The sequence below is a fragment of the Cornus florida genome, unplaced genomic scaffold, assembly GCF_030987335.1.
Source record: "Cornus florida cultivar Cherokee Brave unplaced genomic scaffold, ASM3098733v1 CherokeeBrave_3.0.0_Hap2_Chr11, whole genome shotgun sequence".
Lineage (NCBI taxonomy): Eukaryota > Viridiplantae > Streptophyta > Magnoliopsida > Cornales > Cornaceae > Cornus > Cornus florida.
In genome coordinates this window covers 105,872,046-105,899,687 of record NW_026775581.1, presented here as the reverse complement: position 1 = coordinate 105,899,687, position 27,642 = coordinate 105,872,046, and the positions used below count along the sequence as shown (strand labels likewise).

Below are 27,642 nucleotides of genomic sequence, written 5' to 3'. Positions count from 1 at the left end.
ACCACAATTAACACCACCTTCAATTTCCATCACCAATTCACCATTATTGGGGTTGTACCTTCCAATGAGAGGAAAATTTCAATCACAGTTTCAACATTATTAGTTGTACTATGCAATCGATGAGAGAAAAACTAATTACGGTATTTTGGTTCATGTGACAAGTGAAAATTTCATCGATGAATACCGTTATTAGTTGTATTTTTTGATAAGGGGAAAGCTAATCACGAGTCAAGGTTGAAAAAGAGATAATTGATAACATACAACGTTCTCATTATTAGTTGTGTTTTTGATAATATTTATAATAAAAAAAATTTTGGATAAAGGAGTGTATGCAGTGGATTGATTCTTCTTTTTAATTTTGATATTTTGCTTTAAGTGTGCATATATTAACAGCATTTAAAGAGCAATGGACAAACTGCCTAATCAGTTATTGAGGTTCCCTTATAACTATCTATTATAATATATTTCAGATCTAGGAAGATGGTTGTGTCCAGGTGGTCCTGGACAATGGGGTTTTTATCCTAAATTTCTGGTTCCCTTGCTTATAAAGATTTTTTTGGTCTGTGTTTGAACAATATTTTGTCTAAAAGGATCTTTCAATTTCCAAGAATAATATGGTGAATCAACATTTCTCTTACCAGATTTTTCTTCTGTGAAAGTAAATTTTTTTTTTTTTTTTTTTTTTTTTTTTTCAGTTATGGAATGGGTATAGCAATCTCTCGGAGGTTACTCTTTCTCTGTAATGAATACTTGACATGATGGGTTGTAGGATTTCTATCTTTTTTCTAAACGAGTTATCTAAACTTTTGGACGAGAGTAATTTCGAACATTTTCCACACCCTCGAGTCGCTGCATAATTTTGAAAAATCTCATGTCTGGCTCCAGGGAGGAGAGTGACCTCGAACTTCATGATGCACAGCCCTCATGATTTTTGTCCAAAGTTTTGCGAAAATGATAAGCTCTTCTTCATCTCAGAGACTTGAATTGACTCTCACCTTCCTCCAAGTTTGGGGAGCTGTGGTCCTTGTGGACAAGGTCCACCAGAGTCATGTACTTTTGGGGGCAAAAAAGAGAAGTAACATTAAGAAATTAATAATTTGTTATACCTCATTTTAATCTCTACCATTGTCATTTTAAAATTTGTTATTGGTAATTTAGTCATTGGAAAAGTATGGAAAAAAACAAACTACTGTATTTGCCTTGTCATTCCTCATAAAGTTGAATGCACTCACTTCACCAACCAAAAAAAACCGGACTACTCAGTTGGCCACACTAAGGATTCACTACCATTCAGTGGGGAATTTTTTTTTAACTCGAAAGATTATAGGAGTAATGAAGTATTTTCTTTCCTTTCTGTTTGATCTCAGCCATGGTGAATAAATAAATATCTAAGATACTATCCACTTTTCGATAAGAGTGTCAATTTATATTTGCGGTCGGATCATGTTGTTTCAAATAATATCTAAGATACTATCCACTTTATGATAAGAGTGTCAATTTATGTTTGCGGTCGGATTAGGTCGTGTTTAGACATAAATTTTATTATATGGGTCGACACGAACACAATACTATTATAAATCGTATTAAAAAACCTTGACGTGAATACAAAATGATCATTATACGAATAACAAAATAGAAGTGCGTGACGCGTAACCCATTTAATAACTAAGTCAAGACTTGACGTGACAAGATATGACATGACAATATACATTCAAGTTATTTTTTAGACGAACGTAATAGTATTAGAGGTACTCCTTTGTCCATCAAGCCTCAATCATCAGCACAATCCTCGAAAATATTGCAGTGAATCATTCGAGGATTGTGTTGACGATTGATGCTTGATTGACAAAGGAGTGCCTCTAAATATTGCAATGAATCATCCGAGGATTGTGTTGACGATTGAGGCTTGATTGACAAAGGAGCACCTCTAATACACAACACGTTTAGCTAAACGGGTGATTTTTAATATTAACACAACATGTTATTTAACACGTTTAGTTAAATGGGTTAATTAGACTACAGACAAGTTTGCGAGTCAAACACAAACACGCTTTATTTAACGCTTTATGTCAATATTGTTCGACACGATTATAATACGGACGCCATTAATCTAAACTTAAACTCACTTATTTTATGTCATGTTCAAGTTTTATTAGCGTGTTGTATCAAATATTGTCACTCTTAGCGGACCCTCCTACGTTTTCACAATTTTCAAAACACAAATTAATTAGAGTTTACACTATCAACTCTCTCAATGATCTAAAGCAGGTGGAGCTCGTCCAGTTTCACACTTAGTAAAGTAATCAGTTGCCAGCAGCACATATTTGTTCTGAGCTCTTGCAGTTGGCAGAGGACCAACCACGTCCATCCCCCATTGTGCAAAGGACCAGTGTATATAAATAGAATACATTTTCTACAAGCGCCAACAACTTCACTCCGGGACAACATGGACACTGCACTTCTCACATTCATGACTCATGAGTACTGTTGCTACAAATGTACACTGTATATTGGTATCAAATAATACATTGAAAGCATTTTCTTTGTACCTTTGCATATCAATTCTTCTCCTTCTCCAAAAAGAAAAGACAATCAACTTGAACAACCATTTATTGGTTTTGAAAAGATTTCAAATTAAAAACTTTTTAAGGCCTAATTATAAAAAGTCCACCACCCAAATTCATAACGACAACATTAATTAGGCAACGGCAATTTTTAAATATTTGAACAGAATTAGAGTTTCATGGATCAAATCAGTGCCACGACTGCTCATTTAGTACTTGTATAGAAGTGTGCTGCACAAAAACCTCACCCCGTACAATATATATTATTATATAAGCATTGATTAATCTGAAAAAGAATGTCTTTGTGCTAGTGGGTGTAGAATGAAAAGCTAAAAGCTAAGAGAATAGAGTCGTAATGTAGACATATAAAAGAGAGGAAGGAGAGAGTTGGATTGTCAAAAGGCTGTGTGTAGGAAATTGAACCAATAACAAGTTTTTCTCAGCTTGGCCATACTTTTTCTCATCTTTATTTATTACTCCCAAAGCTCAACTCTCATTGGCTTCTAGGATCTGCTTTTGACCTCATCACTTTTCCACCACCACCACCACCACCTCTGTTCTTTCTATACTAACCCTCCTCCTCCTCCTCCTCCACCTCCACCACCACCACCACCGGCCATTATTATTCAATCTTTGCAAATGAAGGTAAGAGATAGAGATGGTTCTTTTCTCTTAGTTTTGATTATTGATAATATGTGGATATGTCATGAATTGGAGTGTTGATTTGTTTGTTTTGTTGCAGTTCTTCAATTGGATGCAAAATAAGTTAAATGGTGGGAATGGGAACAAAAGACCAAATGCAGTGTCTGCTAACTGTAAGTATTGTTAGATTTTTTTTAATTTTTTGAATTTTTTTTTGTTTTTGTTGTTGTATATAATGTTTCTATCATCAATGATTTGTTCTTGTACTCATTCATATTTCCATATTCATGCTACCTTGTTGTATTGTTTGGCTGAGACCAATTGTGGTAAAAACTCAATTCTCATGAGAAAAACTTCTCTGATAAAGTGTTCCATTTTCATTCATGCTACCTTATTGTATTGTTTTGGTTGAGACCAAGTGTGGTGTATATATATCACTCTATCAATGTCATGACAAGATATGAATTTATAATTTTGGTGGAAATGTTGGCCCCGTGACAGCGGATTTGATTGACAAGAAGAAGAAAGAGCAAAGTCCAGTAGGGTGATCACTGAGTAGGGTCAAGATTCGATTCTAATCTGAAGTCGGACCAATCAGGATGGGATTATAGGGATCTACTTGTTCCAAGTCTCAGTTTGGTTTATGAAAATGTGGTTGAGTTTAATCTGACCAAGATTTGAGTCCATAATGTTATGCATTTCGTGGTAATAGTATGGTAGTTTCTTATGAACTTGAAATGCCATGATTACATGCATCATTGCCTTTTTGGACTTGAATCATGTTCAGATAAAATTATATATATATATATATATATATATATATATATATATATATATATTCCATAATTTCCATGCGAATTTCATGTGAATTTCAATATAATCAAACAAGATCTAGTGGATTTCAATATAATCCAACAAGATCTATATTCCATGTGAATTTCAATATAATCAAACAAGATCTAGTGGATTTGGATTACAGTATATTAATGTTGGTTTATGGGTTTGACTCGAATTTGGATTTTGCCATAGATATGTGCACTACATGTGCCATAATTGTTACACTTTACAACACACACACAAATTTTATCTAGTTTTTGTTCAACCCTTTTTACTCTTCCATCTTTCTCATTTTACTTTTCCATCTCTCTTTTTACACTCTTTTAAGTTTTAGGTTCAACCCTTTAAAGGAGTGTTATTTAATTTGTTTTTCCACTGATTTTTGCAGATCATGTAAAACAAGAACCTCACAAAGAAGAATTCAGTGACTGGCCTGATGGATTGCTAGCAATAGGAACTTTTGGAAATAATGATCTAAAAGATCAAAATCTGGAAATTAGCGAGCAAAGTGTTCAGGAAGATCCATCTTCATCTCCTTCAGATTTGCAAGATTTCACACCTGAAGAAGTTGGGAAATTACAGAAAGAATTGACAAAGCTGTTAACGCGAAAGCGCGCTTCCAATTTGGAAGGAGAGATTGCTGAGCTCCCATTGGACAAGTTCCTCAATTGCCCATCAAGCTTGGAGGTGGACCGCAGAATTAATTCCAATACATTTTGCAGCGAATCGGATGACAAAGAGGAAGAAGATATTGACAGAACTATTAGAGTGATACTTGGAAGATGCAAAGATGTTTGCATGGAAAACAATAAGAAGGCAATTGGGAAAAAGTCATTGTCTTTCCTTCTCAAGAAGATGTTTGTCTGCAGAAGTGGATTTGCACCCACTCCCAGTTTGAGAGATACACTTCCGGAGTCAAGAATGGAGAAGGTATACATATATACACACACACACACATACAAATATAGATCATACTTGCACAATTAATACATTCCACAATTTCATATATATGCTTGGTTTGTGTTAAAATTGGGGACCTGAAAATGTGTCATTTCGTTGCCTATATAATATATGTATTCAATATTTGATCTTATTGATTGATCATTTTTTTCAATGCTCATTTTGTTTACAGCTTTTGAGGACATTACTTTCCAAGAAGATATACCCTCAAAATGCGTCTCGAGCATCATCTATGAAGAAATATATAGATGACAAACAAACACCAAAGAAAGGAAAAGAGGATGAAACAGAGGATAAGAAAAAAAATGAGGGGTGTAAATGGGTGAAGACAGATTCTGAATGTAAGTTAATTTATAGTATATGCATATGCAGTGATGCACACACACTAAAAACACACACACACACACACACACACACACTAAAAGTTGCAGAAACACGCAGAGGATTGATGAATTCATTTTCTGATTAATTTGCAGATATTGTTTTAGAGATTTAAATTTAGTTGCAAGGTATATGGACATCCAATATTTTCCGATTGAGCTACATGGAATAAGCTAGCAAAGGTTTGAGAAGTACTAGTGATCATGTAGAATTGATGATGATGGCCAAGAGTTTGAAATTTGTGAGGACAAGGGCATCAATAAAAATCCATATTCTCAGGCAGTGCATGAAGTGATTGAACATAAATTGTATGGCCAAAATCAGCTTCTTTTGTGGGACATATATATATATATATATATATATATTGCCTCCCGTTTTTTTCATGGTTGTATTGATCTATCGTGATCAGATGAGTTCAACACATGTTATGATGTAATATTATTGTCAAGGGATTTCTGTTGTCTGTACTACTGCCAAACATTTTTTATCCTACTTGTACACTTTCCACTTTGAATTTACTCTCTCTCTCTCTCTCTCTCTCTCTCTCACACACACACACACACACACACACACACACACACACACGTAAGTCTCTCTCATATGTAAGATGGTTCAAGGCAAATACTTCAAAATGAGATAAAAATGGATTCTTTTAGCATGATTAAACAAGCTTGAGAAGGGGGACACTTGAATGTTGTACCTATGCAGTCCTTGTGCTCCAATATGGACACAAAAGATGGATCAAGTTCAATAACTCTGACTTAAATTTTTTATAAATAAAATAAAATAAAAATAAAAAGACTTAAACTTTTTGTATGAAAAGGATATTATTTCATATAGATATATGTCATCATCACACTTGTTTAAGTTACTTAAGCTTTTACTTATAGTATTATTGTACTTTCTCCAATTCAAGCGTCTTCTGACCAAGTGATCCACCATAAGCAACCCAAGGGTCAATTTTCTCCGTGTGTGACTGTTTTGATAAATAAATAGATAAATAAATAATGTTACAATCTTCACAAAATACAAACACATACACGTCTATAATTTCACCCTATTTGAAACCCTAGACTTGCATATAGTTGTTCTTCAATCTCATTTGCAATATTCTTTTCTGACCTTAAGTTTAACAGGTACTTACAATTGGATTTGCTTGCTTTCAAATTCAAGATTTTTGTTTAATTTTAGTGTTTGATCCATTCAATTTCATCTCCATTATTTATTGATTCTCCTAATTTTTCTATTTTTTTTTCTTTTATGTGAAAGAAATCAACTAAGATAAATTTTTTTTCCCTTACACATTGTTTCAAGAAAATTAAAAATAAAGAAGGAGAATATCCCTCAAATTAAAAAATAAAAAGCTTCCTTCAAGAATAATCTTTTTGTAAAAACAAAAAACTATTATATGAAAGTTGAACTAAAGGCACACCCACCATTCTCCAAAAGTGAGTCTTTTTCTACTTTTATTTTCAGGAAAAAATTATTTAAAAAGTTACCAACTAAATTAAATTTCGCATTTTTTTTTTCTGTTATTTGATGACTAAAAAATTGTTCTTTAAAAAAAAAAAATTGGAATTTCCAAGTCTTGACCCAATAACATCCTGACACGTATTTAATCCCCTGAGCTAAGACCTTTCCAATCACCACTCATTATTTTTCTCCAATTAACCCCACCCAATAAAAAAACGACCTTTATTTTCTCTACTTATCAAAATAATACAGAGTCGATGGAGCAAGCAGCTAATGGGAAGGTCCAAACCCTAGAAATCTATAGGTGCAATATTCTCTCACAAATAGTTCGTGCAGTTTCTCTCACTTCCTTGCGCTTTCCCTCGATTTTTCTTTCCAATTTTCTCTTGAATCCTTCCCATGTGACTGAATCTGACCGTTTATTGTAAACCATTCAGTCCCATCAATCTGGAGGAGATACCAAACTCAAAATTCTTTAGTCTTAATTTATAGGGTTTTGGGATTAGTCAAGTTAGGATTTTTTAGATAACAGGTTTGGAAGATTGGTGTTCAATCAGGGGTTTATTTTTCCTGGGAGGTTTTTGCTAGTGTAATGTTTGGTTGATTTGAGGTTTTCTGTGATTGTGAATTTAGGTTTTTTTTTATTTTTTTGGGAGATATTTGGATTATATAGGGAAGTGTTGGTGAGGCAGCGGAGGGGTATCGGAGCTGCCAATGCAATTTGTTTGGTTTTCGGAGGATTTTTCGGTGATTTTTCAGATACCGAAAGAGTTTGAGTTCAATGTCTTGGGCAGGACCAGAAGATATCTATCTATCTACTTCGCTTGCAAGTTATCTCGACAGTAAGCTCTCTCTAATTAGCTTATCTTCATCGTTTTCTGACATTCAGTGAGCTCTTTCTGAAAGTTACTATAACAAGTTTTGGTTTTCCTTTGTTTTAAATATACAGTTTCAATCCTGTTCTGGTTTAAAAGTTATATATGAAGTTCTGGTTTTCCTTTGTTAGTATGTCAAAAGTTATTGTTTGTTATACAATCCTATTAACTGAAACACATCAGATCCTCCAATTTAGCCATTATTGCCTAATCTGCTTCTAAATGCAATTTTTTTTTTTTTGGAGAAGAAGAGGGGGTGGAACCTTCCACTTTTGTAGGGAGAAGAGATACAGCAAGGCTACAATCCTTGATTGCTTCTAAAGGCTATAATTAGGCTCATATTTGTGTTGTGGGTGCAATTGCATGATAGCTTTTGTCTACTGCTGATATACCCTAATTTTCTTTCTAGTTAAACTTTTGTTGAGGTTGCTTTTGGAAACTTCTTGGAGCCGTTTACTTAAATGGGTAGACTAGATATTAGTTTTTATAGTGGATTAGAGTATGAGGTTACATTTTCTAAGGGACTGGAATATAGTTTAATCATTTTTGTTTCTGTATATGAAGTGAATCAGGGCATTTTTCTGTTACCTTTATATAGATTGACAATTTGGGGATCAACAACATGCTTAATATGTTGGAAGTCAACAATTCCTAGGTATACCAAATAACTTCAACAAGAAGAAAAAAAAAAATCTTTCTTGATACTGGAATTGGATCGCAGCATTGCAATTTTGTTTATCCCGTAAATTCTAATTGGGAAAAGTACGGAAAAAGTCCTACTTTTCTACATCAAAGACAACGGAGTCTAATGAACTTCCGTTAAGACAATAAAGCCTTAGTGTCTTGCTTTTAGAAACTATTTCCAAAGAAGCTCTATACTTATTTGTGTTCCTTTCTTGCCTTTCTTCAATTTTATTCACAAAAACTTCCATTTATATTATTCAAAGCATATTTTATGCAAAACATATTCTTAATACTGATTTATATTGTTTTAGATTTAAAATTTAAAGTAATTGGTAATGGTTAAAATTAATTTTTCTAGAATTTCAAGGTTTCAAAAAAAAAATAATAATAATGTGTAAAAGATAAAATGTGATTGTAAGAAAAATGAATAATAAAGGTTTCTTTTTTCTATAAAAAGGAAATTATAAAGCAAAAGCCTAGACTATATTTTATGTATTCACATGTCTTCATTTTGTCCATGTCTAGCTTTTTAAGGACTTTAAACTCTCAACATTCCACTGCCATATGGAATTTTTATCAAAATTCTGCATGTCTGCAGCATAGCGTGTCTTAAAGCATTTTGGTGCTTATGTGATTATGTCATGCATGATGCAAATCATACATGCCATCTGAAGAGATTTACTATCAAATGCACTTTAAGTTTTAGATAGTTCAGGTGGGATGTTGATAGAGTCTGCCACCTGAATTTTGTGGTGCTACATTTTTATCTCCCGTCTCTATTTTGGGCTCATGCTTATTTTTATATTTCAAACCATTTTTTCCACAGAGAAGCTTCTTGTATTGCTTCGAGATGGTCGAAGACTGTTGGGGATACTTCGTTCTTTTGATCAATTTGGTACCCTTTTCCTCTCTCGTTGTTTACTTAAGTTTGATCTACTAATTTTCAATTCTCTGTCAGCTGACTGAAATTCTAATTCTCATATGCAGCCAATGCTGCTCTTGAAGGTGCATGTGAACGAGTTATTGTTGGTGATATTTATTGTGACATCCCATTAGGTCTATATGTAATACGTGGAGAAAATGTCGTTTTAATTGGTGAATTGGTATGCAGTCTTACTACTTATCTTCTATTTCAGCTTAAGATTTGCTTTAATACCTGCTTCCTTGTTAAAATTTGCATCTGATTGTTTAGGACTTGGAGAAGGAGGAACTTCCCTCGCATATGACACGTGTTTCAGCCGAAGAGATAAAAAGGGTAAGTGGTACTGTTGTGATGCTTCTGTAAATGTATATAGTGGTTAAGATAGTACATGATACACTAACATGATCTTTCATTGAGCGGCCTTCCTTGCTATCCATCTTTACATAATTTCCTTGTATACATAATCTCTTGACTAATAGTTAGATAATTCTCAATGATGTTTTTATATCCTTTAGTCCTGTACGTCTTTAATATCTGTGTGTTGAGTTGTAGCAAACTATACTCCTGTTGTGATGTGAGAGAGAGAGAGTCATATTTGATATATTAGTTTTTCTATCAGAATTTTTGTACCGCCACAGTTTGAAGGGGAAAAGAATACAATGATGAACTAACAAAACACAGGTCCGGTAGGGTTCTTTGCCAAATGAATCTAACGGGTAGAATTCAACTTTGTTCGACTCTTCTATGGGAGTTTTAGTGGCTTATGATTCAGCATTTAATTTTTTTTTAGTTAAGATGGGGCTTAGAGACCTTCAATTTTTTCAGTTCACGTTGATATTAATGAAATTAATAAAATTATGCGACTGTATAGAACACTCTTTTTCTCTCTAATAAAACATAACAAATTTAAATTTAAATTTTGTTGTATCAAAAAAATTCTATAAAATTTAATTCCATTCATTCGAGAATTTTTTTTCTTTCATTCAGGAAAAAAAAAAAAAAAAAAAAAAAAACAAGCAAATTTAAATTAATTTAGAAATGTATGAGATCTTTCCTAACTCTGGCTGAATGTTTGGTTCGCATAACTATTCAGCCAATCAGCCTGATACAATCTTTACATGGCATCATGTCTATTGATACAATCTTATGAAGAAACAAGTACAAAACCACAGATCTTAAGAAGCTTTGGACAAAGAACTACCTTCTTAGATGAGTGATGGTATACTGGTGTTATTGTTGCCAGTATTGGTTGGACCTAGCATCGTAATGCTACATGTTCTGAGAGAACACCACCTCTCCATCTACTTATTGAAATGCTCCCAGGGTTTTCATACTGCCAAACTCAGGACACATGTAGATATCATTAAAACATGATGCGTTGCAAGTTTGAATAACTGTATTTTAATATTGTCCATTTAGTGGTCGAAATGTAATGACTCAATGGGCTGCCAATATTACATTCTTTAAAGTTATTTCTATATATATGTATTGGTTGTGTTTACATGAATATATTAACTCATATTATCACATATAGTAGGAAACCAAGGTGATTAAGATATAGCATTGTGAGTGGACTTCTGTGGACATCCATAATCTCTCTCTCTCCCTCTCTCTCTCTCTCTCTCTATATATATATATATATAATTTCTTTTTATTTTATTTTTTTAATTTACAAATGCGGGTGCATTTTACTCATTAGCAATATTTGCAGTCCGGTTGTGTAATTTATTTCTACGAACCTCCCAATCTTACATGCCAGAGATTAGTTTGAAGAAAGATCTATAAGCTTGTGTAATACTAGGTTGTAGTGATACATTTACTTCATTTAGTATCGTCACTCGAAAGCAACACCTCCTAAGAAGCCACGTTACTGGCTCGATCAGTTGGATGAATGAGTTAGTTTTTTTTTATTTGGTTTTGCAGCTTGTCTTGGATTTTATTGTGCCATGATTTGGGTTGGAAACACTTTGTTTCTTGATGGATTAATGCACTCCAAATGTTATTATATAATTTTAGTCAAGAAGTATATTGAACCTCAACCTCAACGGTTGATTTGTATGAAGTGCAGGACAATGCAAAGAACTTGTTGACTTGAAATATTGGATTATAAATTTAAAACTTCCAACTTCTATAGGTCCACAGTGGCATATTGGGTAGAAGAAAATTGTTGTGTGAGAAGCAGATTGTAGATCATCTTCTTGTGATGTACCATTTCTGGCATTTTTGCATTTTTTTCTCCTTGTGATATTCACATTACTTTATTCTTTTGCTTCCCTGCACTTCTCTCCTCCTCCTTAGCCCTTCTCTCCTCCTCCCTTAGCCCATAGGTTCCTTTCTGTTTTCTCTGTTCTTACCGTTGTATTCTATTTGTTTTCAACAGGCGCAGAAAGCAGAAAGGGAGGCTACAGATCTCAAAGGCTCCATGAGAAAGAGGATGGAGTTTCTTGATTTTGATTGATGCATATTCTTTAGACATCTGGTCCTGCATTTTGCATAGTTTCTGTGCCATGTCTTCCGCAAATATTATCGCGGTTGGTGGATTCTGGCTTTTATAAATTATTGCCAGATGATCATTTTGCCCGTCTACACAATTTGCTGTAATATCTATGAAAAATTTATTCACGAATTAGGGAACAGGATGTTTTGTGTTTGACGTTTCAAAACCATCATTATTATATTTTAGTCTTGCCTGGCCAATTTTCTTGTTAACTGATTTCTGCTCATTGATGCAAATTTATTAGAGACAAGTCTTAGCGCCTATTAAGGAGCTTGCTTGACCTTGTATATAGGAGGCCAAACACGTGTTCCGAAAGTCCAAGTCTTAGGTCTAATTAATTAGGCACAATGTCATTTATTTCCTGGTTTAATTATCTGGAGGTTTTGTTTAAAAAATGTCAATCCAGACCTTTTAATTGTTTAAAAATTGTCAGCATTTTTTTATTGTATGTGCCTAAACTATCAACAACATTAAGATAAAGACTAGGAAAATCACGAGGAAGGTTTGGTCTGGCAAAAGGTTTTGGGACCTTTGCTCATGATATGATACATGAATGGTTTGAAATATGGTATTTTGCTTTTTGTTTTTTATTATCTAACAGGCTAATACTTCACTAAACACAATTGTCACTTAAAAAGCAGATATCGTGAACTTAGAAAATATAAAATACAGTTCTTGGATTTTTTATTTTTTCAACTCTTAATTTTCAAAAACAGTCAATCAAACAAATTTTTGTATAATTTTATCGGAAAATTATTCTCAACCGACAGGCTTTAATTATTTGAGTTCAACCTCAAAAAGGTATGTTGGAAGTTAGCTGGGTTGTGTTTAGTAACCCAAAACATTTTTTGTTTTCTGTTGTCAATCTTTAAAAAGAAGAAACAAACACAAAAATTATGTTTAGTAATTTGTTTTTGTTTCCTCTTAAAAAAATATTTCTCATTTTTATGAAATAAAGAGAAAACATCAAAATGATGTTTCCTGTGTTTTTTCACTATAACAAAGGACATTACTCTTCCATTAATACACAACCATTGACATTACTCCATTAGTACTTTTATGTTCTATATATATACATTATACAAAATCTATTTTTATATTATATATATTTACATTATACATATATTCTATATATATACATTATACAAAATCTATTTTTATATTATATATATATACATTATACATATATTCTATATATATACATTATACAACTGCCCTGTATTTATTTTTTTTTTTTTCCTTTTTCTGATTGTTATACATGTATTGATTGCAGTTTGTTTTCAGATTTTTTGTTAATATATATGTATATATAAAATTTATTTTTATATTCTATATATATACATTATACAATTGTACGCTTATCTTGCCTTGTATATATATTCCTTTTTAGATTATGTCTTTTATTGTGATTGAAAGTTAGATTTTGATAGATGGATGAAAAAATAAATTAAAAAAATTTTCAAAAAAAAAATTTTTTTGCAACAAATGTTTTACTAAACATTACTTTTTATTTTTTGTTATTAAAATTGTGGCAACAGCAAGGGTTATTAAACGTTATTTTTACTTTCTATTTTTACTTGAAAAACAAAATTTTATTTCTATTTCTTTACGACTGCAAAAATAAGAAATAAAAAAGTTACTAAACGCACCTTATTTGTTATTATTTCTCTTATGTGTTTTACATGTCCACAAACGGTTTCGGCTTTACCTCAATTTCTCATAAGGGCCCATATGAGCTGGAGACTTAATTTCTACTTTCTAGTGGACGACAAAATTGACAAAGATTGGAATAAGGTACGAAGATAAATTAGAGCGGCTGTGAACTGTATTATAGTATAATATATATATATATTATAGTATATGACATATTGCAAGTGTGGTCCATTATACATGATAAAGAACCATCTTTTATTCGAACCCCTTTTTTTTTTAATTATTTTTTATTTTTTTTTCCTGTTTTTTGGTTCTGATTGGTAGGACACACCCCCACACCATTTTTATCCAATTTAGGACTTATTTTATTGGAGGTTTATATTGGGATTGGCTTAGAATTTTTCTTCAACGGCTGATAACTCTCACCAATTCAATTATTGGGGTTACATCACCTTCCACGTTGCTGAAATGGCTTATTATTATTAGACATTGGCTGCTTATTCATGTGGAGAAAATAAGTAACTACAAATTTTGAACCACACATGTTTTGGCTTTGTATACAAATATCTCCCCACCCCTTCACTTCAAAAACAAAATGAATACTGCCAAGCTTATATGTTCCTTAAATCATTAAATTCATATGTATGACTTTGGCGGTCTATGTACAAGTCTATGTGCATTTAACCTGAATATTATTTTTATAAAAAATAAAATATTAATATTCTAGAAATATGAAGAATTGATTTTGAAATGACATTGTAACTGGTGTTTGCATAATAGTCATTACGAAGGTAACGGTGTGCGATTTGGAATCATCTCCATAGTCGTGGAGGGACACTTAATATGATTGGAGACTTTAGACAAAATATATAAAAATGATAATAATGTGATTTCAATGGAAGTATTTGACCCTAGGTAGCGCACACATTTTGATTATTCTTGTGAATCAAGTTAATATATATATATATATATATATATATATTAACTTCTTTTATTATTGTATAATATTTTAATTATTTTAAATGACTTAATTGTTTATTTGTTAACTTAATTAAGTTCAGATGGAAAGGGAGTTCATAAAAATTAATAGGGATGACGGAAAGTTTTATTAATTCTCACAATTATTGGTTAACTATATTCAAATAATTAATACAATTTAAAAACGTGGAATAAGGGGAGGAGGAGGCAAAAAGAGAGAGAGAGAGAGAGAAAGAAATGAGATACGAATAGAACTTAAAGAGTTTTAAATATGAAGTGGAATAAAATCTTTTAGAATTAAATCTCTAAGATTAGTTGAGGGTCTAATAATATAAGGAAAAAGAAAAAAAAATTAGAAGTCTAATAATAATCATAATAATTTTAGGAGTCTTAACTTTTATAAGTGTGTTTCTCGCTGATGTTTAAAAAATAAAATAAAATAATGCGTTGAACCCAAATTATTCGACTTAAGCATGTGAACAGCAGAGAATGTGAGTTAAAAAATTGGAGACTAACCAATTTTGTTCACAGTAATAGGAGGATATATGCCCCCACATTATGAGAGCATAATGATTATAATACATCTCATAATGCTTTATAGGAACCCTTGGCTATCTAAACTAAATTTTGTTCACTAGAGTGTTAGGAGGGACAGATTGGTCCGATTGGATACACAAAATAATTATTCTCAAACTTGGTCTGAAATTGTGTTCTCATGTAGCTGCAGTTGAATACAAAAAATAGGAATGGAGACTATGCCCAAGAATGAATATGTTACATTTGCTTGTATATCGTAGTAATTGCTCTGACCATGGAATAATTTCTTGCACTTAAGAGACGGAAGGAAACTTCATGCACCATGCCTCACGGTACAACATAATATTTTTCTGATGTGATATTTACTAATACTCTTTCATTTAAAAATTTGGAAGATTATATCCTAAACCACATCTCTGATTCAATATATATATATGTATATATATATATATATAATTGAAAAAAATGATAAAGGGTCACAAGGGTCATTACACTCTGTGTGATCAAGTTAATCAAATGTGCAGGTAGAGACTGTAGAGTAGCTTATTTGCAAAAAGTGAGTGCTCTCAGGATACAAACCAGTACTCCCAAACTCGCTGAAATTTAACGATTCCTACCTTTTGCTGGCTTTTCCTTTACTTGAAACCTGAACATTTATTGCTTTATTTGAAACGTTTTCCAACATTCTATTCCCACATGCTTCATGCATATAAATGAGCACTTATGTCCCTTACATTCTAAAAACAGATTGAGACACCGCAGTCCCAATCGATTCATGTTTTGGTGATAGAAAAAAAACATTTATACTACCACCACATGGTAAATTTTCTTCTACATGAAGAGATTTTAACCACTTATCATCCCCCTCCAATAATTACCTCACAATCAAATACTGGACCACAGAAGAAGCTTTGTTTGACTCACAATATTGACCAAAATTACAAATATTAAGTTGAAAAAGACCCTACTTCGTCCCCACTTGGTTTGAATCTTCAAAGGGGAAGTTCTGAGTACAGCAATTCAAAAAATCAACGTACTCAACTTCTTAATTGTTATAGGTTTCTTAACTTGGAAAAGTCTTCTGCTCAATTCATCTCTGGTCTAACAGCTCCATTTGTAAGGTTGGCGTACGCTACAATTCGTATTCGTGTACGGTTTCGTATCTAAGTAAGGCTGGTTGTATTAAATTTTTCCAGCAGTGGGCAGTTTCTGATCAGATAATGAAACATCCAGCTTTGTAACCTGCTAGAAGGTGGACATAGGTGCCTACATCTGAAGAATGTTCTGGGGCCAAGGCCATCAAAGCAACTAGATATCTGTATTTACCACTACAACTAAAATAACATCAGATTCCTATTTAATGTAACACAACTGACCAAATAGATGCATAAAAGTAAATTTCAGACTCTTTTGTTAGAGTTTTAGATTGTCATAACATGTAGTAGTGTCATTAGATACGGTATGGCAATTGCTCAAGCATCAGAGGTACTACGCCAATTTAATTAAGCTAACTTTCTTTCCAAATATGTGAGAGGGAGGGAGAGTTAAACACTTCAAAGGGAGAAATCCAATGTTTTGGATCATCCAATCCAGACTAAAGATTGCTAGGTTACCACATAATGTCTTGTTTAAGGACTTCGGATGGATTTTAAAATAAAGTCCAGCATGACTCGAATCTGTCTAAATTTTACGTTTTATGGCAGACTGAAGGCTATATGTAACACATTATAATCTTATTAAGACACTACAAATTCAAAAAATATAGCATGTTTTGTTCATTTTTCTAAAAACTGTAGGTAGATGTTTGGTTTACAGTCTTTAAAACCTGTTTTCTAAAAATTCAGTTAAAAAATGCCTGTTTTCAGAAAGGACAGGCCCCATAGTTTCCTATAGTTTCCCTACTGAATAATATGAAGTAACATCAGTATAAACCTGAATCCGAAATGAATACTGGAACTGAAATAACATAAAACTACAATATGATAAGTGTACAAAAGTAGCTCAATTTCACAATACAACTCCAAGCTAAAATCAAACTTACAGAAGTTAAAATGAGACAGAGTAATGCAGGCATATTCTGAAAAACCTGGTGCTAAATGAGAATTGTTGTTTCACTATCACAAACTGTTTTAAATGTATATTCCTCCATGATTGATTTATCTTTTCTTAAGGCACTTCACATAATAGGAACTACAGTCAGGTGCTTATTTCCTTCTAATCGAACAACCCAAAGCACATGGTTCCTAAATTTTCAGGTCATCAAACCTTGTCTAGATTATGTTTTCCAATCTGAAAACCACACACAACAATTCCCATATGAACAAATGAAACAAAATCTAGAATGTAGTAACAATTAAATAAAAACATGCTTACAGAGCTGAAGCATTTAGGCTGAAGGACTTCGGCTATTCTAGAGAGTTACACCTGATCTCTCCCATCACTTAAAATCTTCCAATGTCCGCTTCCAATGTCCACTGAATATCAGCTTGTGATATAGAATTCGAGAGCTCAGGAAAGCCCAGAATGACCAGAACCACATCTCCAAAACACTCCGTAAAAAATTCAAAGAATGTCTTTCCTAGGTTCTAACTTGTAAAGTTGATTCCAATGAGCGCCCACTCCTTCACTGAGTTCTCCTCCTCAGGTGCTGCGAAACAGGGTACCCCTCGAAGAAATCCAAGACTGCAGTCTCTAAATCCTCGACAGAATACTTGATGTACGTCTCTGGATGCCTTCCACTCTCTATATGACTCCTGAAACGGCCAAGAAATGACCTGTAAGCTGGGATCAACTTCTCCGATATGGATATACGAAGCTCCTCTCGAAGCTGTGTATCCGGTATCAACCATTGCGCCTGAGTCCTGTGAACCTCCTCAAACATAGTATTGAAGGCCTTGAACCTCTCTCTCAAAGCACTCTTTGACACCCCAGATGAGAAACTGCCACTCACATGTAGCCCCTCATCTCTCAAACAATACAACACCCTCACCCAAGTTGCTCTCTGGTAGCTCGTCGCTGCCTGCCTGAATTTCCCCGTTAACCTCCTCAGATAATCGTCTCCAATCATCTCTCTTAACTCCGTAGACCCTTTGATCTTCTGAACAATGTAGTGAACATTGTTCATAATGAACAAATGAGCCAAAGAGTTATCTTTGTAGTGTTTGGACTTACCCTCCAAATTGAATTGTAAAATCACTATGATCCAAATCAAATGGAGTGCCAAGGGAGTTTGCTCCTCTAGCTGATCAACGAATTCCATATCCGGCGTAGTCAGATCACCGGAATATCTTGAACCAGTTGAGGGCTTAGACACAATCAATTCAATGAGGGTTTGCTTGTAATCAGATATCAGACTTATATAATTCATCACATACCTAGTCAAAGGATGAACTGTACCACCAGGAACCGGAATTCTTGACGGCTCGCGAAGCACCGCGTTCTCAAACTCCGATAATATCCCTCTGGCCGCCTCCGCCAGCCGAGACAGTATCTCAGCCGCCTGAACTCGAATGGATTCCGATGATTTTGACTGGAAAACAACATCAATATCAGGCAATAAATCCGATAACGCATCGTGTAGGTCTAAGATCTTGAACAACTTCTCAGGCGACCGACGACTGATACTTATAGCTTCTGCAAAATTAAAGAGCTGAATTGCTGGACCTTTAACAGTCTCCATGAAACACGCATCATCAGTGGCCGTTCCTAAATCTTCAAAGATTTGCTCACAGAGTCTCTTCTCACTAGCAAATAGTATCCGAACACAAACCCTCGCGGCTCGTATCCACCGTCTGATCTTCGTCTCCAACGTTTCCCACTCCAACCTCTGGATATCACCAATGCTCAGCTTCTCGATCCCTAGCTGACGAAAGATGGAATCCATTGCAGACTTTCTCACACTACCGTACACCTGGACACACTCCCGGAGATATCCAGCAGAGATCATCCTCTCTGCAATGCTTCGAAGATCGAAAATTGCTTCGCCAGGTATCAGATCGAGCTCGCGTATACTACTCGTAGATCCAAACTTGCAGCTGCTAGTACTGCTCTCTCCTCTTTGAAGTGGTTCTTCTTCCTTATTCACCGATTCGTCATCGAGATAGTCGTCATCCTGTGATTCACTAACACGACTATCAGTCCTCTCAGTTCTCGTGCTCGAGTGAGTCGAAGAACCTGGATCGACGAGCGAATCGGTCTCGATCGGATTGGTATTAGCGATCAAGATGGTGCGAAACTCGTCTTCGAGTCGAGCCATGGCGATCTGGATCGCCGTGTTGGCTTTGTTCTGGTCGTCGATCGTCGCCGACTCCATAGAGCGCTGAATCTCGTCGACGGCCTGCAAGTAGCGATCGATCTCGTGGCGGTCACCGTTGAAGATCATGCGTTCTCTGGCGTCCTCCGACGCCGTAGAGTCCCACCGAAGGATGATCTTCTCGGCCGATTCAAACGCGACGGCGAGGTTCTCCGGCGACTCCATAACCGGAAATATAGGGATTCAATCAATGACAGCTTGAAAATTCAGAATCCAGAAAGGGAAAGGTATTTTTATTTTCCTCCCTCTCTCTCTCTCTCTCCCTCTCCCTCTCTCTCTCTCTCTCTGTCTGAGATAATAGCTAGTAATTTTTGTGCTTTGTGGTGGTGGGCTTTGACTTGTTAGATTGTGGTTTCTCTTAATTGAGAGACGTATGAAAATTTAAACAGACCAAATTTGACCACAAGACCACTGTATCATCAAAGTCGTCTATTCCTTTCTTTTATTACGGGGGTAAAGAACTGAGAAAACTCCTTCGTTAAAAGAACCCAGATAAAAATTTGCTTATTTTTAAATAATTATATCCAAACAGAAACTTAAAACATATTAAAAAAAACTCATTTTATCTTTTATTATTTTATTAATTTTAATTACAAAATATCAAAATATTTAAATTACCTAATTACCCTCAACACCCAATCAACCTTACAACTAGACGCTGCCACCATACCAAAATCCACAACCATCAACACATACTCGCCGCCATAACCACCACCATCTCCACCCCCAAACCATCGCCACCATCTCTACCTCAACAACCACCACTGCATATTCCGGCATCTAGCACCGATACCACAACACCAAGAGAAAAACCCAGAATCAATACACACACACACACACACACACGATTCAGAAAAGGGAAGAATTCTAGCTTTGGAGAAAGAAGCTCCAAATGGAAGTCAAACGCCGAACGGCGAGATCTCTGGTAACGAAGCTGAGCTCAGTATCGGAATAAACTCGAACCGAAGCTCTCTGCGAGCTTTGTCTCATCTCCAAACATGATCCGAAAAGTCGACCTCTAATCGCCAACGAGGGCGCAATATCCTACATCGCTGAAACCCTCTACTCTCTCTCTCCAATCTCCCAAGAAAACGCCACCGCCACCCTCCTCAACCTCTCCATCTCCAATCGTGAAGCCCTAATGTCCACCCGCGGCTTCAGCGAAGCCCTAATATTTGATTGCAGTCATTTAAGGCAAAGTTGAGTCCTGTGAAGACAAACCCAGGTTGAGTCCGGCAAAGACAAACCCACTTCGGTGACAGCGAACTAATAATATATCAACGACTACAAGCCTGAAAAGCTCAACCATGTGTGTAGGTGCAAAATTTCGCTCAACCAATAATGATTAAGAAAAATAAAACAATTCACTCAATCAATAGTAAAAATAAACAAGAACAATATATGTCGAAGCGTAGAACAATATATGCCTCTATTTATATATAAAAATTGGTAGAATTAAGGTAGGGCTCGCGTTACTTATTCTCCAATTCTTCCCATACATGACTTTCTTTACGAATAGAGTTCTTTTTATTCTATAATATTTCCTACGCAGAACTTGCCATGTAAAGAACTTCCTATCAAAGAATTCTCCTTTTATGGTAAATCCTTCTACCGATAGGACTTGTTCAATCTTGGAAAACTGGGCTGAATATACCTGAACTAGCTGGGCTTGAATAACGGGCCGGATGTTTAATATTAACATGTTGGGCTGATAATTTCTTAATTCGGGCTTCAATAGGGCTGAAGGTCAAATAACAATAGTATTGGGCTTGAGCGAGGTGGGCTTCATAAACTTATCAAGGATAAGTTTATATTTATGATGACGTGGATTATTCTCATTGGAGGGGATTTTTTTCCTCCACGCTTTGCCCCCAATTCTTTTTTTAATTGGACTACTGCTCCTAATAAGAAGGGAATTGAAGCTGTACGATTACCAATTTCGTAAGAAGTGGATTTGAGGCGTGACTACTGATATTCTGACCAAAAGGTTTCCATAAGAGTTACTTCTGCTCTTACCTCGTTCATTTCATTCCTTGCGTTCTTCACTTCGTCACATCACCAAGTTAGAGCATTTGTCATGGCAGAGACTGGAGCACCTTGGAAGCCATTTTTATCTAGAGCTGATAAATCAGTTCTTCACTCTGGTGATTCTATGATTACCAACCCCTCTGTAGCACTAGCAGTTGCTCGGGGAATGTAATATGGAGTTGGAACAACTGCCTCCATCTGCCCCTGTTCGAGCCATTGAGGTTCGTCATTCTCCCTTTCTTTTTGTCTTTTCTCCATCAAAAAGTTGGAGAAAGATCTTGGCAATTCTGAAAAGAAAGTCTCGCATGCAGCCATGAATACAAAGATCGTATCTGAAACGAGGGATGTTTATAAGAAGTGATTGGCCGTGTCTGAAGCTAAGGTGGAGACACTAGAAACTGAGGTCTAGCGTTTGAAAGATGCAATTTGTGATACCCCTCGGATCCGAGACACGGGTTGATCAGGCCCAGGCCCAAACCCGAGGGAATATCAAACAATTAATATTTTATAATGAATACGGAATACAAAATAAATTAAGAAATGAAATTAAATCTGGAAGGAACTAAAAATAGAATCCGCAAAATATTATAATTATTAAAATCCATCAAACCCAACTCCAAAACTCCATCAGTTTACAACTTGGGAATCCATCTCTAGTGGACCCCTATTAAACATCCAAACGGAAGATAGAACAACTGTAATAAACGTCCAGAAATAAAACTATAGAGAGAGCCCTACATCGTCGGAAGAGTGAATAGAGACCTCTGCTCAGCACGAACACGTCTAAGCCTGGAACTGTCGTGTACCTGAAAAAATAGAAGTGGGTCAGGCCCACGCGCAAGTTCTATACTATTACAATCCAAACAGAGGCCCGATACGCATGTACATCCTAAACAATTCAACAATAGCTGATAGTCCGTAAATATATATATAGTCACACTAAAGGACTCTCACTGGACTACAGGCCGGTCTCAACTTGAATAGAGGTAACATGCTAAAACGCACACGAAGTGGGCATATGTACCTATACCTAAACAGGGTACACATCCAACCATCGTAGCCAGCTACACATCCCGATGCATATACGCTCCCTAGCCATCTGTCCCGAGGCTCAAGCTCATACCGAGGCACTATAACAGTACATATATAAAATCCATCCAAAATCCCTGGTATTGCCGCTCAACAAGTAGTTGCCATGACAATACAAATCCACGGGACTTAACTTTTAGTTAATCCCATCCTTATTCCAAGTAGGTGGGTAATGGTATTATTTTAAAAACCAAACCCATCCTTAGTATGCCACCGTCCCATACCGGTGCCTACTTTCCAATCCTCCAGTAGTCAATAATACCAATAAATCAAGTATATATCAACTAAATTCCAACATCCAACATTCAATGTTAGCAGTGATAAAATAAGCATTGATAAACAGGGTCACAACAACAACATATACATGCCCAATTTAAGTTGTTCCCTTTAGTCTGATATAAAGACAGAATTAATTAAAACTTCCATTTAACACCTTACAAATGACATACAGATATGTAAGGTATATATCACAAAATCCTAACCTCCACAGTTGATACTAACTGTGATAATGTAAGCATCACAACAATATTCACAATATGTATGTAGACATGTTTAAATTATAGTGTTCCACAAAACCGATCTAGTGTTAAACTCAAATCCTCCTAGTATTTAAGTTCCAACAGTTGTTATTACAGAAGTTAAGATAGCTATCATCTAGACCCATCCTTCCAATAATTTATACTAGCAGTGGTAAGGAAAAACGTGAACCACAGAACCACAATGCATCCACAAACATGCTTAGTCAAAGTTGAACAAGCATACAACACTACTGTAACTACCAGTTTCATAACAAAACAGATATCATTTTAGTTTGGTTTAATCCTTATTAATCCTGAAATCATTTAAGAGTGCAAAGAGTATAAAGCCTAAGGGAAAGAGTAAGGATAGAATCTTGCCTCAGAAACTTTTGTTCAAAGTTTCAACGTCGTATTCTTAAAAAAATCCCGGCGAGTTCCAAAACCCGATTACTGTTCACGGGTACGAAACACTGTTCCTGAGGTCAAACTCTTAACGGGCCGGATGTTTAATGTTAACATGTTGGGCTGATAATTTCTTAATTCGGGCTTCAATAGGGCTGAAGGTCAAATAACAATAGTATTGGGTTTGAGCGAGGTGGGCTTCATAAACTTATCAAGGATAAGTTTATATTTATGATGACGTGGATTATTCTCATTGGAGGGGATTTTTTTCCTCCACGCTTTGCCCCCAATTCTTTTTTTAATTGGACTACTGCTCCTAATAAGAAGGGAATTGAAGCTGTACGATTACCAATTTCGTAAGAAGTGGATTTGAGGCGTGACTACTGATATTCTGACCAAAAGGTTTCCATAAGAGTTACTTCTGCTCTTACTTCGTTCATTTCATTCCTTGCGTTCTTCACTTCGTCACATCACCAAGTTAGAGCATTTGTCATGGCAGAGACTGGAGCACCTTGGAAGCCATTTTTATCTAGAGCTGATAAATCAGTTCTTCACTCTGGTGATTCTATGATTACCAACCCCTCTGTAGCACTAGCAGTTGCTCGGGGAATGTAATATGGAGTTGGAACAACTGCCTCCATCTGCCCCTGTTCGAGCCATTGAGGTTCGTCATTCTCCCTTTCTTTTTGTCTTTTCTCCATCAAAAAGTTGGAGAAAGATCTTGGCAATTCTGAAAAGAAAGTCTCGCATGCAGCCATGAATACAAAGATCGTATCTGAAACGAGGGATGTTTATAAGAAGTGATTGGCCGTGTCTGAAGCTAAGGTGGAGACACTAGAAACTGAGGTCTAGCGTTTGAAAGATGCAATTTGTGATACCCCTCGGATCCGAGACACGGGTTGATCAGGCCCAGGCCCAAACCCGAGGGAATATCAAACAATTAATATTTTATAATGAATACGGAATACAAAATAAATTAAGAAATGAAATTAAATCTGGAAGGAACTAAAAATAGAATCCGCAAAATATTATAATTATTAAAATCCATCAAACCCAACTCCAAAACTCCATCAGTTTACAACTTGGGAATCCATCTCTAGTGGACCCCTATTAAACATCCAAACGGAAGATAGAACAACTGTAATAAACGTCCAGAAATAAAACTATAGAGAGAGCCCTACATCGTCGGAAGAGTGAATAGAGACCTCTGCTCAGCACGAACACGTCTAAGCCTGGAACTGTCGTGTACCTGAAAAAATAGAAGTGGGTCAGGCCCACGCGCAAGTTCTATACTATTACAATCCAAACAGAGGCCCGATACGCATGTACATCCTAAACAATTCAACAATAGCTGATAGTCCGTAAATATATATATAGTCACACTAAAGGACTCTCACTGGACTACAGGCCGGTCTCAACTTGAATAGAGGTAACATGCTAAAACGCACACGAAGTGGGCATATGTACCTATACCTAAACAGGGTACACATCCAACCATCGTAGCCAGCTACACATCCCGATGCATATACGCTCCCTAGCCATCTGTCCCGAGGCTCAAGCTCATACCGAGGCACTATAACAGTACATATATAAAATCCATCCAAAATCCCTGGTATTGCCGCTCAACAAGTAGTTGCCATGACAATACAAATCCACGGGACTTAACTTTTAGTTAATCCCATCCTTATTCCAAGTAGGTGGGTAATGGTATTATTTTAAAAACCAAACCCATCCTTAGTATGCCACCGTCCCATACCGGTGCCTACTTTCCAATCCTCCAGTAGTCAATAATACCAATAAATCAAGTATATATCAACTAAATTCCAACATCCAACATTCAATGTTAGCAGTGATAAAATAAACATTGATAAACAGGGTCACAACAACAACATATACATGCTCAATTTAAGTTGTTCCCTTTAGTCTGATATAAAGACAGAATTAATTAAAACTTCCATTTAACACCTTACAAATGACATACAGATATGTAAGGTATATATCACAAAATCCTAACCTCCACAGTTGATACTAACTGTGATAATGTAAGCATCACAACAATATTCACAATATGTATGTAGACATGTTTAAATTATAGTGTTCCACAAAACCGATCTAGTGTTAAACTCAAATCCTCCTAGTATTTAAGTTCCAACAGTTGTTATTACAGAAGTTAAGATAGCTATCATCTAGACCCATCCTTCCAATAATTTATACTAGCAGTGGTAAGGAAAAACGTGAACCACAGAACCACAATGCATCCACAAACATGCTTAGTCAAGGTTGAACAAGCATACAACACTACTGTAACTACCAGTTTCATAACAAAACAGATATCATTTTAGTTTGGTTTAATCCTTATTAATCCTGAAATCATTTAAGAGTGCAAAGAGTATAAAGCCTAAGGGAAAGAGTAAGGATAGAATCTTGCCTCAGAAACTTTTGTTCAAAGTTTCAACGTCGTATTCTTAAAAAAATCCCGGCGAGTTCCAAAACCAGATTACTGTTCACGGGTACGAAACACTGTTCCTGAGGTCAAACTCTTAACGGGCCGGATGTTTAATATTAACATGTTGGGCTGATAATTTCTTAATTCGGGCTTCAATAGGGCTGAAGGTCAAATAACAATAGTATTGGGTTTGAGCGAGGTGGGCTTCATAAACTTATCAAGGATAAGTTTATATTTATGATGACGTGGATTATTCTCATTGGAGGGGATTTTTTTCCTCCACGCTTTGCCCCCAATTCTTTTTTTAATTGGACTACTGCTCCTAATAAGAAGGGAATTGAAGCTGTACGATTACCAATTTCGTAAGAAGTGGATTTGAGGCGTGACTACTGATATTCTGACCAAAAGGTTTCCATAAGAGTTACTTCTGCTCTTACTTCGTTCATTTCATTCCTTGCGTTCTTCACTTCGTCACATCACCAAGTTAGAGCATTTGTCATGGCAGAGACTGGAGCACCTTGCCATTTTTATCTAGAGCTGATAAATCAGTTCTTCACTCTGGTGATTCTATGATTACCAACCCCTCTGTAGCACTAGCAGTTGCTCGGGGAATGTAATATGGAGTTGGAACAACTGCCTCCATCTGCCCCTGTTCGAGCCATTGAGGTTCGTCATTCTCCCTTTCTTTTTGTCTTTTCTCCATCAAAAAGTTGGAGAAAGATCTTGGCAATTCTGAAAAGAAAGTCTCGCATGCAGCCATGAATACAAAGATCGTATCTGAAACGAGGGATGTTTATAAGAAGTGATTGGCCGTGTCTGAAGCTAAGGTGGAGACACTAGAAACTGAGGTCTAGCGTTTGAAAGATGCAATTTGTGATACCCCTCGGATCCGAGACACGGGTTGATCAGGCCCAGGCCCAAACCCGAGGGAATATCAAACAATTAATATTTTATAATGAATACGGAATACAAAATAAATTAAGAAATGAAATTAAATCTGGAAGGAACTAAAAATAGAATCCGCAAAATATTATAATTATTAAAATCCATCAAACCCAACTCCAAAACTCCATCAGTTTACAACTTGGGAATCCATCTCTAGTGGACCCCTATTAAACATCCAAACGGAAGATAGAACAACTGTAATAAACGTCCAGAAATAAAACTATAGAGAGAGCCCTACATCGTCGGAAGAGTGAATAGAGACCTCTGTTCAGCACGAACACGTCTAAGCCTGGAACTGTCGTGTACCTGAAAAAATAGAAGTGGGTCAGGCCCACGCGCAAGTTCTATACTATTACAATCCAAACAGAGGCCCGATACGCATGTACATCCTAAACAATTCAACAATAGCTGATAGTCCGTAAATATATATATAGTCACACTAAAGGACTCTCACTGGACTACAGGCCGGTCTCAACTTGAATAGAGGTAACATGCTAAAACGCACACGAAGTGGGCATATGTACCTATACCTAAACAGGGTACACATCCAACCATCGTAGCCAGCTACACATCCCGATGCATATACGCTCCCTAGCCATCTGTCCCGAGGCTCAAGCTCATACCGAGGCACTATAACAGTACATATATAAAATCCATCCAAAATCCCTGGTATTGCCGCTCAACAAGTAGTTGCCATGACAATACAAATCCACGGGACTTAACTTTTAGTTAATCCCATCCTTATTCCAAGTAGGTGGGTAATGGTATTATTTTAAAAACCAAACCCATCCTTAGTATGCCACCGTCCCATACCGGTGCCTACTTTCCAATCCTCCAGTAGTCAATAATACCAATAAATCAAGTATATATCAACTAAATTCCAACATCCAACATTCAAT

General features: G+C 35.7%; 3 protein-coding genes across 5 annotated transcripts; 2 read left to right on the top strand and 1 right to left on the bottom strand.

Moving 5' to 3' along the window:
- The first annotated feature begins 2,923 nt into the window (after positions 1 to 2,923).
- LOC132285141 (protein DEEPER ROOTING 1-like) lies at positions 2,924 to 5,869 on the top strand. Its single transcript, XM_059787309.1, has 4 exons — positions 2,924 to 3,379; positions 4,432 to 4,973; positions 5,176 to 5,344; positions 5,480 to 5,869. The coding sequence occupies exons 1-4, from the start codon at positions 3,271 to 3,273 to the stop codon at positions 5,497 to 5,499; spliced, it is 840 nt and encodes a 279-aa protein (XP_059643292.1). The 5' UTR covers positions 2,924 to 3,270; the 3' UTR covers positions 5,500 to 5,869.
- Positions 5,870 to 7,085: 1,216 nt separating this feature from the next.
- LOC132283453 (sm-like protein LSM1B) lies at positions 7,086 to 12,047 on the top strand. Its single transcript, XM_059785396.1, has 5 exons — positions 7,086 to 7,699; positions 9,243 to 9,311; positions 9,404 to 9,519; positions 9,609 to 9,671; positions 11,719 to 12,047. Exons 1-5 carry the CDS (start codon positions 7,639 to 7,641, stop codon positions 11,794 to 11,796), a joined length of 387 nt encoding a protein of 128 aa, XP_059641379.1. The 5' UTR covers positions 7,086 to 7,638; the 3' UTR covers positions 11,797 to 12,047.
- A 3,625-nt stretch (positions 12,048 to 15,672) lies between these two features.
- Positions 15,673 to 19,674, bottom strand: LOC132282446 (exocyst complex component EXO70A1-like). 3 transcript variants are annotated; one of them, XM_059784133.1, is made up of 2 exons: positions 17,377 to 19,674; positions 15,673 to 16,331 (listed from the first exon to the last, which is right to left on the bottom strand). In XM_059784133.1, exon 1 carries the CDS (start codon positions 19,478 to 19,480, stop codon positions 17,627 to 17,629), a length of 1,854 nt encoding a protein of 617 aa, XP_059640116.1. In that variant the 5' UTR covers positions 19,481 to 19,674; the 3' UTR covers positions 15,673 to 16,331; positions 17,377 to 17,626. The 3 variants fall into 3 exon arrangements, with proteins under 3 accessions (XP_059640116.1, XP_059640117.1, XP_059640115.1); XM_059784134.1 differs by having other exon boundaries at positions 15,673 to 16,319; XM_059784132.1 differs by lacking the exon at positions 15,673 to 16,331 and adding an exon at positions 16,933 to 17,292.
- Between the last annotated feature and the right edge of the window lie 7,968 nt (positions 19,675 to 27,642).